General features: G+C 50.7%; 1 protein-coding gene across 1 annotated transcript in view; it reads right to left on the reverse strand.

Annotated features, from left to right (window-relative positions):
- LOC130379838 (protocadherin-10-like) overlaps positions 1–13,353 on the reverse strand; it is a 19,076-nt gene extending 5,723 nt beyond the window's left edge. The window contains exons 1-3 of the mRNA XM_056586922.1: positions 10,170–13,353; positions 8,537–8,595; positions 7,163–7,269 (exon numbers count right to left, since the gene is read on the reverse strand). Coding sequence (XP_056442897.1) covers positions 7,163–7,269; positions 8,537–8,595; positions 10,170–12,728 — 2,725 coding nt within the window. The 5' untranslated portion in view covers positions 12,729–13,353. The remainder of the gene's footprint in view (positions 1–7,162; positions 7,270–8,536; positions 8,596–10,169) is intronic.
- Positions 13,354–13,798: the final 445 nt, after the last annotated feature.

Below are 13,798 nucleotides of genomic sequence, written 5' to 3' on the forward strand. Positions count from 1 at the left end.
CAGAGAACAATCTAAACAATGACTGGCCGTGGCAGACTCCGCCTGCAGCTCTAACTCTATCTGTGACATGATAGGGCAGAGAGGACCTGTGCCATACACACACCAGTACACCCACAAACACACACATAGGCACACGCACACACGCGTACACACCCACACCAACACACACATTGCCACATTATTAAACCACTTATTAAACCACACAGTTATTATTTCATATTTTATGTATTCATTTAGTCAGTTCCCCCATTTATAATATATTTAACCCAGATACGTGCTTCTAGATTCTGAAGGCAGTATCAGCTGGCTAATTGTGTGGCCTGACATCCGGCTGGCGTCCGTGGGGGGGGAAGGACGTGACAGGGGCCAAACCAATCCCTGAGTGGCGGGCAGGCGCCCCAGAGTCTGAGTCCGTGCTCGGATCTGCATGGCTTCTGCATGCCGGTGTGCGCTGGCTCTGGCAGTCGCTGTTTTCTAGTTGTTATTATCTTTCCTCATGGCTTTTCTCCATCTGTCGCTATACCCTGTTCTTTTCCTCTTTGCCGTCCATCTGCCCTGCTCGCTCTACCTCTCTCTCTCTCTCTCTCCCTCTCTCTCCTCCATCTCTCCCTCTCTCTCTCTCTCCTCCCCCTCCCCCTCCCCTCTCTCCCCCCTCCCTCTGTCTCTCTCCCTCTCCCTCTCTCTCTCTCTCTCTCTCTCTCTCTCTCTCTCACTCTCTCTCCTCCCCCTCCCCTCTCTCCCCCCTCCCTCTGTCTCTCTCTCTGTCCTTCCTTCCTCTCTCTCTCTCTCTACCTCTCTACCTCTCTCTCTCTCTCCCCCTCTCTCTCTCTCTCTCTCTCTCTCTCTCTCTCTCTCTCTCTCTCTCTCTCTCTCTCTCTCTCCCTCTCTCTCCTCCATCTCTCCTTCTCTCTCTCTCTCCTCCCCCTCCCCTCTCTCCCCCCTCCCTCTGTCTCTCTCTCTCCGTCCTTCCTTCCTTTCTCTCCCTCTCCCTCTCCCTCTCCCCCTCTCCCTCTCCCTCTCCCTCTCCCTCTCTCTCTCTCTCTCTCTCTCTCTCTCTCTCTCTCTCTCTCTCTCTCTCTCTCTCTCAGGTTCTTCAGTGTCCCAGCTCTCTAACTCTCACCACGCTCCCCCTGTCTGTTCAGCGCTCACCTCGTTCCTCAGGGCGCCGTGTTTGATCCCCTACCAGTGTAACTCGTCTTGTCATCCACCGGCCCAAAGAGGATCCAGACGGGAAAAACGTCAATATTTAGACAACGGCTCGCCATGGAGGGGGAGCTTTTTACAAACAAAGTCGGCCGATTGGGACACGACGGTTAAGAAAAGACACAAGACATGAGAGGCAGCCAAAGACGAGCGCCATGCCCCCTCCCTCGACGAACGCCGCGACGACAGACGGAGAGTGATGGCTCACGGTTCTCCCAGGGACTGTTTCCATTCTCTGTGTTTGCTAACGGGCAACTAGGTGGAAACAAAAGAGGATCCAAAATGGCCGCCTGTCATACCGATGCCTTCTTTGATCTTCTTCCCGCTCTTTGAAGCCGCTGCGAGTGGACGAGGCCTGAATGCCATGCGGCATCGATTGACCCTTTCGCTTAAAGCGCTTTTTTAAGCACCACATGGTTTTGTGCGTGAGACGTGCTGAGGAGGTGTTCGTTTAGCACACTCTCGCCATACCAATAGACATATATTGTACTGGTCTTATTAGCTTGTACTTTGCTACTTAGCTTTTGCTAAAAACACTATGATGCATACATTAGACGAGTGTCTCAAGCTTATCTATGTTTCTGTATCCGTCCCTATTCAAATAAACCTTAAATAAATAAATACTTAGGTTGTGTTTATCCTCTGTGTTTCTTAATGGGTGATTTGGAGGGTTGCCATCTTTCTTTTTTTGTATTATCCTGTTGGTTTGTGTTGGGTAAATAACGTCAAAATAAAGGGATGTTAACTGCGAATAAACCTACACATTGGATACACATATTTTTTTAAATAGAATAAATCTGGTTTGGGCAGACAGTTTAGTAGCCGATTAGAGTGCGTTACCAGCGACAGCTATAGAGATTAAGCAAGTCTTCCGGATTTAGCGTTGTGATCTCTCCTTTACATTACCACCGAGTGAAAACTCTTTCTGCCACGAAGGCAGAAACAGCGGCCCCGGTCCTTGGGGCCCCAGCCTCATCCAACAAACGAATTCCAAACCGCTTGTGAGTGTGAATAATAATACACCAATTCCAATTGACTTACTTAAATGCTAATTTGCTAATTTGTGCTCTTATCTTCACCCATGTTAATGCAGGACATTAGAGCTATTTTGGGCTGCGATCTGTTTCATTGCGGGGGATCACGGCAGCACCATTATTCAGTTCATTGATGAATCGCATTGTGCTTTGATAAATATATAACACAAACACTTTGCTTGTAAGACATACGGAGTATCGCTGAATGTTCAGGGACGCTGGGTTTCTTTCAGGCGCTCAAGCTTTTCACTCCCTCAGGTTCCCTTTCTGAGTAAACTACTCCATGTGCTCTTGAATCTCATTGGCAAAATGCCACAGGGAATAATCATTTAACCTGGGAATTAAAATACATCGAGGACAATGATGGAAAGATCAACGCCCGGAAATTAAGTTATGAATAAGTGATTCATCCATTCCAGTGGACTGCTTTTCATCTATTTCCACCGGGTTTGTATCGATTCTCACACCACCGGAGCTTATGTTTAAGTGTTAATGTATGAGTGTTTCTACCGACAGGTTACTCTGCTGTGCAGTAGACACCTGCGCTCGATCGGGGACTTCTGAGTCTGGCCTCGACAACGTAACACTTCCGTGCTAAATCCCTCTGACAGCTCCCTGAAGGGGACGGGGGTGAAAAAAACAGCAATATGCAAACTTGCCACTAATTCATAATCAGCCATCTAATACACCGTTGCCACGGTGATTTAATTGTCCCATTTGTCACAGCTGTTGTACCCGCCGAAGCAAACGTCAAGATAGCGATCGTCTTCTCTTTCCGAAAAGGAAGAAAAACAGTCTTACAGCTCTTACCGCGGGACTCAGGGCCTTGAAAACCCCACACAACATACAGTCTTTACCCGCGCCAATATGCTATATTTCCCCCGACTTATCCCCCTAATCTGTCGCCCTTTGTTTGGCTCTGCGTCTCCAGCTGCTTCTCGAGCAGGCGGATGCATAGAGGGAGGGGGAGATCCAATTCCAGTTTAACTACATTTGGAGTCTGGGGAATTCAGGGCGGACCAGCCAGCCTATGCCCCCCCCCCCCCCCTCCCTGATCCGCCCCTCAGAAGCCCTTCAATGTAAATGCACTCAATTTAAAAGAAGGAAGTTCAGCCAAGTTTTATTCTGCGACGGGAGCGAGCCGAGATACCACCGGCGGCACCGACGGCGACTCCTGTCTCCTTGATTTAGAGGCACACGAGGGGACTTATTTCCTAAAATGTCAACGGCGTGGTCGACCGGGAAGCAACAGCAGGTGAGGCTGATGATGTGCCAACTGGAAATGGACCCCCCTCCCCCCCCCCCCCCCCCCCTCCCCATCTCCCCACATCTCACACACACACACACACACACACCACCACCACCACCGCCGCCGATTTGAAAAATTTGAGGGTGCACTGAAGAAGGGAGAAGGAGATGTGTGCAGTGTGTTCCGGGATGGATGCTTGCCCCGAACCCTCCTTTGATAATTGCTATGCAACGGCTCTGGGAATGAATTACCGTGCAGCCAAGTGTTGCGGCCGCTAACTTTAGGGGGGGGAGACAGAATGAGGGATGAGATCCTGCCAACGGCCCTGCCCGAGGAGCCGGTGGGCCTTTTGGGCGATGCACGCAAAACGCACACGTATCCCACTGGTTGGAGTGCATCATACACACACGCAGGCATCCTTGCTCTCATACGTGCATACGTACATACATGCAAACATACATTCAGGCATGCATAAAATATACATACATACATGCAAAAATACATTCATGCATACATGCAAACATACATTCATACATCCATAAAATATATATACATACATGCAAATGTACATTCATACATGCATACAAACATACATGCATGCCTACGTACATACATATCAGCATAAGTACAAACATAAATACATACAGTGTACATACATACATAAATAGATACGTAGATTTGTATTTACAAACGTACATATGTATCATCCTGGCATGTATTGATACCTACACACACACACAGGTACACAGCGATACGCACCCATGTACAGATCTTATGGTACCTACTCACAGAAAATGTCTGTAACACCCACCTTAAAACATGAAGCTTGGCAGCTTTGCCAAACACAAACGCACACAAACACGCATCCACACACACACCTACATGCACACACACAGACACACAGACACACAGACACACACACACACACACACACACACACACACACACACACACACACACACACAGTGACACACGAGAGCCTCCCCAAGCATTAGGCATTAGTTGGCTTTAAGGGGAGCATGAACCTGGAAAGCTTCCAAACACTACCTCTCCTTCTCTCCCTCTCTCCCTCTCCCTCTCTCCCTCCCTCTCTCTCCCTCTCCCCCTCTTGCCTTAACAGGATCACGTTCCAGCATCCTGAAGCCTGTCTCAGGTGCAAACATAATTATCGAGCTGGGTTCCCTCCAAGACATAAACATGTACACATAGACATGCAGAATATAAACACGGGCCTCAAACAGTAATAACATACAGGCTTACATAATGCAAGAATAACATTGGGTCACATTTTTTGTATACCTTTTATGCATGCACATTTAGACTCACATGCCATCTGGTTGTATTTAAAACCCAATTTACTCTCTTTCCAAACTACCGAGCATGTGATATTACCTCCTACAGAGCAGTAAGCTGTTCTCTACTAAATCAGACGCAGGGAACAAATGTGCACCAAGCCATGTAAAATACACTGTGCAAGACCAATGAAGCAAGCCTCTCATGTATTGTCATATTCTCCCGGCCAAAAAGCTCATAAATAGAACTGTTGTTTGGTTTATTCTGAATCCTGACCTTCTCCTTCTTCGGATACACACTGTGATGGAAATCTGCAAACGGGACACTGATATTTCAACCCTAAAGGATCAAGCAAGCAAAATAAATGAACAACAGCATTTTGTTAACCATTCTTGGTCAGCTGCTGGATCCTACAGACTGCCATTAAAGCCTGCTGGGCTAACATTTACACTATCTTTCCACAGCATCCACAGCGTCCGATATGTTTCTCTGGCTCCGGAACATGTTGTGCCGCCCTACTCCTGCGTCGTTAAATCCCTCCCGGCGCCTGATATCCAAGATCCCACTTTGATAAATCGATATCGATCTGAGGCCCTGATAGAGCAACACTCTCCTGGACCTCCTCCAACGGTGCCTTTAACTGCTATTGCAATTAGAGCCTCTCTACCAAATATTAATCAATCGTAAGCAGAAGTGCCACGACGAGCACGGAGTAAACATTTCACTTTGGATGAAAAATAACACAGTCAAACACCCCTGCATTTTAATTAGATCTCCGTGATGCTCCACCATGATAATCTAAAGTGACCTATGCCCGACTCCTCAATGATATTTGCCAGGCGGGCTGTCTAGACTCGGGCCATCCATAGGCCGTGAGGTCCCAATGCCTGTGGAAGTAAAAGGGCAATTCAATATGTAATGAGATTTTATATTGGACCCCCTTTCGGGCCCCGCACTATTTTGATCAATAAACAGGGAGCCGGCTCCGATCAAACTTTCAAAAGGAACAATCGGAGGGCTGAGGATTAAAGCCAGAGTCTGGGATGACATCGCTCTCCCGATATCTTTGAAGACGCCACACTAGAGTCAGAACACTAGCGAGTGCGTTACCGCAGCAGAGTGTGTGCGCGTGTTGCGTTGCGTCCCTGGCTGGTCGAGGCGTCGCGCGAGGCACCACGGACGCCTTTCAAAACGGGATAAGTGGCGGGTGCGGTGGCAGGGGGATACCTCGATCCCAGCAGAAGATCAAAACGTCTCGTGGAGCGGCTCTGCGCTGGATCATTTGTATCTTCACCACACAGCTGCTACCACCCACCAGCCAACCGTAAAGGTTGTCTAAATGCATCTCATTATATTGTCTATTGGTGCCTCGGCACTCTCTCTCTCTTTCTCGCCGGTTCTCTCTCCCTCCCTCTCTCTCTCTGTGTCCCTGGTCCTCTTTTATCTATCCCTCTCTCTCTTTCTGGTCCTCTCTCTCTCTCTCTCTCTCTCTCTCTCTCTCTCTCTCTCTCTCTCTCTCTCACTGTTCTTTCCCTTTTAGCTAAAGGGAGCCTATTGATCTGTGCAACTACAGCAAGCCTCCAGGACTCGTCCTGCCCTCGCACTGCGCGCATGAAAGACTCCCATCCTTGAGCAGTAGGTGAGCGGGCGAGAGACATGGTGGACAAGAGACGGACAGAGAGATATGGAGAGCGAGAGATATAGAGAGAGAGGGAGAGAGAGAAAGAGAGAGAGGGAGGGAGATAGAGAGAGATAGAGAGGGAGAGAGAGCGAGTGAGAGAAGGAAAGAGAGAGAGAGAGAGAGAGGGAGAGAAAGAGAGATAGAGAGGGAGAGAGAGAGCGCGAGAGAGAGAGAGAGACAGAGCAATAGAGAGGGGAAAATAGAGAGAGAGACAGATATAATTAGAGAGAGGGTGTAGAGACAGAGAGAGAGAGAGACACCAGGGTGTCCTGGCCGAGGCCGAACGAGGTTAGAGCAAGGGGGGGCGAGAGAGGAGAGCAGCAGAGAGAGAGAAAGCGGGAAAAAATGCCAGAGACAGGGGAAAATAAAATAATTTTCCTTTTACTATTTCCAGTTCTTCCCTCCACCCTGGTGTGAAACGTAATCAACACCTCAGGGCCTGTGCGGTATAAATACACGGCGGCCACCCAGCCGAACCCCGAGCCAGACACACACTCCCCACACACACCACTTTGTCTTCTCAAATTAGGTAAATTAAAAGGCAACGGTCCGCACCAGCCTTCGCATGCAATCCCGTTCACACGGCAACGCGGCCGCAACCGAGCGAGAAGGTTGGCCGCCATGAAGAGGACGACGAAGATGATGATGATGATGATGATGATGACGATGAGGTGCGGGGAGGCAGAGGAGGGGAAACCTTACCGGCTGGGTGACCCCGGTTGGTGGCGTCGTGGTCGCTGTCGCCCTGCTCGCTGTCGCCGTGCCCGCTGTCTTTGGAGCTGACTATGTCGGCCTCCTGGAAGGCCGAGCTGGAGTGGAGGAAGAGGAGGAGCGAGGGGAAGAGAGAGGAAGAGGAAGAGGAGAGAGGAGGAGAGAGGAAGAGAGGAAACAAGAGTTTAAAAAACGGTTGGAAAAGCAAAACCGAACGAGACAATAGGCATGACAAAGGATGACATGTTCAAATCAAATCGGGTGATAAGGTATGAATATAAAAAGGGGCGAGGGAGAGAGAGATGAGAGTGTGAGAGAGAGAGAGAAAGGGAGAGAGCGAGGTGGAGGGGGAGAGAGATGAGAGGGGGAGAAGGAGAGAGAGAGGGAGAGAGGGAGAAATAGAGATATGAGAGAGAGAGAGAGAGAGAGAGAGAGAGAGAGAGATGAGAGAGAGAGAGAGAGAGAGAGAGAGAGAGAGAGAGAGAGAGAGAGAGCGAGAGAGAAGGGTTGTGAGTGTTTGAGTATGTGTGCTTGCATCAATAGAAAATGGAGGGAGAGAAAGGAGAATAAATACTGAGGAAGAGGGGGAATAGATGGGTGCACATAATGACAGGGGGGGGGGGGGGGGTAAGAGGGAGGACAGAAGGGGGGAGGGAGGCTTGGACAATGGCGGATAACGGTTGAAGAGGGTGTGATCGGGGGCTGGCTGAGAGCCGACACTACATTATAATAGCTATGGTGGCCATCAGGGCCCAAATTGGATGTTACACATGACATGTAATGAAATCCAACATCGGAGACGTAATAGGCCTCGCCTTGTCCGTTAAGGGGAGGAGTGCCGGGCTACGCCACGGCCGTTACGGATATAGAAGGAATAATAGAGCCGCTCATACCCCTCACCACGACCGATGCAAAACGCTTGGGATTATGATGGCCAAGCCTGTATATTGAACCTATGGATTCCAGTTTAGGGCTGTATTTGTGAGTGAGTGTGTGTGTGTGTGTGTTTGTGTGCACCAGTGTGTGTGTGTGTCGGTGTTGATGTCAGTGTTCCTGATGGAGAAATTATCTTAAATATGGAGTGTAATTGTCTGTTTGTGTTTGTGTGTGTGGGTGTGTGTTTGTGTGTGTGTGCGTCAGTGTGTGTGTGTGTGTGTGTGTGTGTGTCGTGTGTGTGTGTCGGTGTGTGTCGTGTCTGTGTCGGTGTGTTTGTGTGTCTAGAGGATCTGGGTGTTATGGTGCTGATGGCTTAATGATCTTAAATATGGAGTGTATATCACACAGTGTGATGGTGCAAATGGAGTAAATCATACGGTATGATGGGGTCAATGGAGTCGATCACATGGTACAGTGGTGTGTTCTTACCTGGTCACGCGCCTGGGCCGATCCACCAGGTAACTGAGCTCTGCTCGTTGGTGTTTAGTCTAGAAAACAGAACAAACGTATTTTCCCCTTGTCACTATGTTGTCACTGTGTCGGCTAAAACGTACACAATCGTTCCAGAGTTCAGGGTCACCCAGATATTTTCATGTTTTCCATGAAAACGCTTTTATTTTTAACAGTTTTTCCGCTGTGCTAACATAATTGCACAAATGTTTTCTAATCATTTATAAGCCTTTTAACACGATTAGCCAAACAATGTACCATTAGAACACAGCAGTGGTGGTCGCCGGAATGGCCCTCTGTACACCTATGTACATATTCCAATAAAAAATCTGCTGTTACCAGCTAGAATACCACTTGTCATTTGCCACATTAACAATGTCCAGACTGTGTTTCTGATTAATTAAATGTTCTTTTCATTGATCAAAACTGTACTTTTCTTGATAAAATAAGGACGTTTCTAAGTGACCCCCAACTTTTGAATGGTAGTGTACATCGAATTATTGAACACCAGCAACTCCACCACGTCGAGCCGTGGAACAGAAAGCAAATCAACCCATTTCTGTTGGAGGTCATCTACACATCCCTGTGACACTGAAACCTGCATTACGTTTACATTTATGGCAATTAGAAGACTCTTTTATCCAAAGCAACTTACAACAAGCAAATCACTCAGAAGAAGGAGAAACAACAACATATCGCTACAGTCGGTACAGTGGGGATGATTATAAAACAAAGTGCCAAGCATTAACAATCGCTAGGTTAAGCCATTCCCCGTGTACAACAAAGATAGCTATAGGATAAGATCCTCCACAACTAAGTCGTTTTATTTTGTTTGTGTTTCCATGACGAGGCGAGCATGGCCCCATCTGTTAATGTGGCGAGGGCAGCCTGGCATGGCCTTGTAAAGAGTGGCATGGGGGAGTGAGGGGGGGGGGGGGGGGGGGGGGGGGAGGTATCGACGGTGCGTGGGACCGCTAAGTGAGTGAGCGGTGGAGTGGGTTAGGGAAGCAATTGAATGTGTAAATGATTGAGCCGCCAGTAGACTCTGAAACGGAACAACCTTTATTTGCATAGCCCTGTGCTGCTGCTTCGGCTTTCTCCATAAGCACGAAGTGTTTTTTTTTTCCTTTTTTTGTTGTTCCAACTAACTGGAAACATAATAACAGGCGTAGCTTAATACATATATAATTAATGTTACCAGAATTAATTAACCGAAATCAGCGTTTCCCTAAATGCATGCACATGCGCATCACACATGCACACATGCACACGCCCCACACACATGCTCGCGCGCCCACAGGCTCATTATCGCGCGCGATCACGCACATGCACACACACATCCACACAATTGAATGGAGGCCTACAATAGAAAAACGATGCAATATATAATATTATAGACATTTCTATCATCATTATCGTTCTTGATTGTTTGTTGAAGGAGTTGATGTCGAGAGCAGGTGTGTGTGTGTGTGTGTGTGTGTGTGTGTGTGTGTGTGTGTGTGTGTGTGTGTGTGTGTGTGTGTGTGTGTGTGTGTGTGTGTGTGTGTGCGCGCGCGCGCGCGTGTGTGGCGGGGGGGCTTTCTATAAATCAAACACACTAGCGTTTCCCTACCTCGCTAGAGAGTATGCTGCCGTTAGAGATGATGTCGGGCTGCTGGTCACCGTAACTCGGTACCAAGGCACCGCAGGGGTTGGTGTGGTCCGTGTCGGTGCTGCGCGACGGGCTGCACGGCTTCAGGAACATCAGGTCCGTTTTGGCCGACTCGGGCGTCAGGCACACCTGGTAGCAGTACGAGTTCTGGTTCTGGTGGTGGTGGGACCCGAAGCCCCCGCCCACCCCGCCCACCCCAGACTCCTCCACGGGCACCTGGCCCACAGGCCCCACGCCCGTGGTCACGTTGGTGCTCTGCACCAGCATGATGTCCGACTTGCTCAACTTCTTCTGCTTGCGTCCTCTCGCGGAGCGACTACAGCAGGCACTGCAGCACAGGCAGCACTCTCCACTCGACATCAGGCACGTGTAGATGTTGAGCTTCTTGTCTTTCTGGCAGCGCACCGCCAAAACGATCATGGCCAGGAGGAACACGAAAGACACGGAGCCAAGCGCGATGATGAGGATCAGGGTGAGGTCCAGCGTGGTCTCCTTGGACTTGGAGGCCGAGCCCCGGTCTGCCCCGCCGCGGCCTTCCACCACGCTGTCCACCAGGACGACGCTCACGCTGGCTGAGGAGGACAGCGGGGGCTGGCCGTGGTCCCTCACCTCGATCAGCAGATTGTAGTAGCCCTGCGGGTCCCGTTTTGGGGACACCCGCCGGGCAGTCCTCAGCTCCCCGGTCCTCCAGTCCATGCGGAACATCCCCATCTCATTGCCCCGCTGGATGCTGTACGAGAGCCGCGCGTTCTCGCCGTCGTCCGAGTCCATGGCCACAACGCGCGTCACCAGGTACCCGGGCTCCGCCGAGCGCGGCAGGTGCTCCCGCGCAGTGCCGTTCTTCCCCACGGGGGCGATCACGGTGGGCGTGTTGTCGTTCTGGTCCACGATTATCACATTGACCGTGGCGTTGGACAGTAGCTCGACCACGCCAGAGTCCTTGGCCTGCACCATGAAGCTGAACTCCTTCAGCTGCTCGTAGTCGAAGGAGCGCAGTGCGTAAAGATAGCCCGTGTCCTGGTTGATGGACACGTACGTGTCCACGGACATGCCCTGGATTTCGCACTCCAATATGGAGTAGGTGATGAGCGCGTTGGGCCCTATGTCCGGGTCCAGGGCGCTCACGGCGTGGATGAAGGCGCCCGGCACGTTGTTCTCCGTCACGTACACGTCGTACACCACCTGGGTGAAGCGCGGCGCGTTGTCGTTCTCGTCCGAGACGTGCACTTTGATGGACTTGCTGGTGGCCAACGAGGGTTGCCCCGTGTCCTTGGCCACCACGGTGATGGTGTACGCGTCGAGGCTCTCCCGGTCCAGCGTGCCGTCCGTCACGATGGTGTAGTAGTTCTTGAACGAGGACTTCAACTTGTACGGCACGTCTCCCAGGAGCTCGCAGCTCACCTGGCCGTTCTCCGCCGAGTCCCGGTCGGAGACGCTGAAGAGGGCGATCACGGTGCCCGGCGCGTCCTGCTCGCTCACCGACTCTGTCACGGTGCTGAAGCCGATCTCCGGTGTGTTGTCGTTCACGTCAACCAGCTTGACCAGGACTTTGCAGTGCGCGGGCACCGCGTTGGCCCCCAGGTCCTTCGCCTGGACGTATATCTGATGCGTATTGCTCTCCTCGTAGTCAACCTCCCCGGACACCTCGATCCTCCCGGTTCTCGCGTCAATGCTGAACAAGTCCTTTATCCGCGGGGCGTTGTGACTGCTCAAAGAGTACACGATCTCCCCGTTCTGTCCCTCGTCGACGTCCGTGGCGTTGAGCTGGATGACCAGGGTGCCCACAGGAGAGTTCTCCCGCAAGCTCACCGTGTACACAGACTGGTCAAACGTGGGCGCGTTATCGTTGGAATCCAAAACTTTAACCACCAGCAGCGCGGTGCCCGTGCGCTGCGGCACCCCGCCGTCCACCGCCGTCAGCACGTACCGGTGCACCGCCTGCTGCTCCCGGTCGAGCGGCTTTTCCAGCACCAGCTCCGCGAACTTGTTCCCGTCGCTCTGCGTCTGGACGTCCAGGTAAAAGTAGTTATTGTTCGTGATCGCGTAGGTGTTCAGCGCGTTGGTGCCTACGTCCGGGTCAAACGCGTTCTCCACCGGAAAACGGGTCCCGGGAATGGCGCTCTCCGATATCTCCACACTGATGTCCGTCTCAGGAAAACTGGGAGGGTTGTCGTTGATATCCATCACCTCGATCTCCACCCGAAAGAGCTCCAGTGGGCTCTCCAAAAACACCTCCAGGTGCAATAGGCACGGAATGGTCTGCTTGCAGATCTCCTCCCGGTCGATCTTCTCCTTCACCAGCAGCGCGCCGTTCTCCAGGTTTACCTCCAGGTACGGCGTCCGGGAACTTGGCACCGTCTGGAAGCGCCGGGCGGAAAGTTTCGTGATGTCCAGTCCTAAATCCTCTGCGATATTCCCAACGACCGAACCCGGGTCCTGCTCCTCTGGAACCGAGTAGTGGAGCTGGGAAACGGCTCCGTGCAGGAGGCAGGACAGGACGAGCAGCAGCAAACAAATCATCTCCACTGTCGCTCTGAAGTGCACTTAAGAGGATGAAAGCTCGGCTATACCACAGTTATTCATTCTTATTCATACTGAGCAGAAACGGGCATTTCCAGAATCCAGTGTCCGCGCGTAAAACGCAGCGTACGAGACGTTTTTAAGCCCACACAGTTTGGAAAATCCTCTCGTCGGTGTCCCGGAGTCGCTGTGAGAGCTGAGTGGTGTTTCAGTCCCGGGCAGCTGAGCAGCCATCTGATCCCAGCGTCAATGCATTAACCACTTCTCCTCCGGAATACGAGTTCTGGCGTCAGAGGAATCATCATCAGACCGAGCCAAGACGCAACGCCAAACTCTTCTTAGTTAACCCTCTTTAGCGGCTATGTCTAGGAGGTGAAAGTCACCACATGCACCAGTGTCACACGCGAATAAATAAAACCGGATAAAACGACGCCAAAACCAATTGAATACGCACAACTTATTTTTCTTTATTTTTTATATAAATGAGGGCATACTAAGGATCTGCACTGAGCTCTCTCTCTCTCTCTCTTCCCTACGCACCCGGAGTGGATGATGTGTTCAGCTCGGCATCTATGAAGCGAGTGTGGGAAAGGGGTTGGTTTTGCGCACAACTTATTTCCCAACCAGCCAATGGCGTGCTCGATAAGCGGCGGTGATGGCACCTGATTGGTTTGCTGCAACGCCAGCCTGGACACGAGCCTGGCCCTTTTTAAACAACCAGTAAAGTGTGGCCGAGTCTCCCCTCTCCCTCTCTCTCTCTCTCTCTCTCTCTCTCTCTCTCTCTCTCTCTCTCTCTCTCTCCCTCTCCCTCTCGCATGATAAAAAGCTCAGCAGCGGAGTTAGAAATGGCGCGACGGGCAACCAGAGTTGAGGTCTGCTACATAATAACAATAATAATAATACTTGTTATTATAATCACTATTATTGAAATAAACATTTGGACAAACTCCGAATGGAACATTTTTGTTGTGATATATTGAATAGGCTAGTGCCAGTGTACCACACACACCATTTGATAAAGCTTTATTTGAATTCATGACGAAATTGCATTACCGTACTCTATGTCCTTG

This window comes from Gadus chalcogrammus, chromosome 3 (assembly GCF_026213295.1).
Source record: "Gadus chalcogrammus isolate NIFS_2021 chromosome 3, NIFS_Gcha_1.0, whole genome shotgun sequence".
Taxonomy (NCBI): Eukaryota; Metazoa; Chordata; class Actinopteri; order Gadiformes; family Gadidae; genus Gadus; species Gadus chalcogrammus.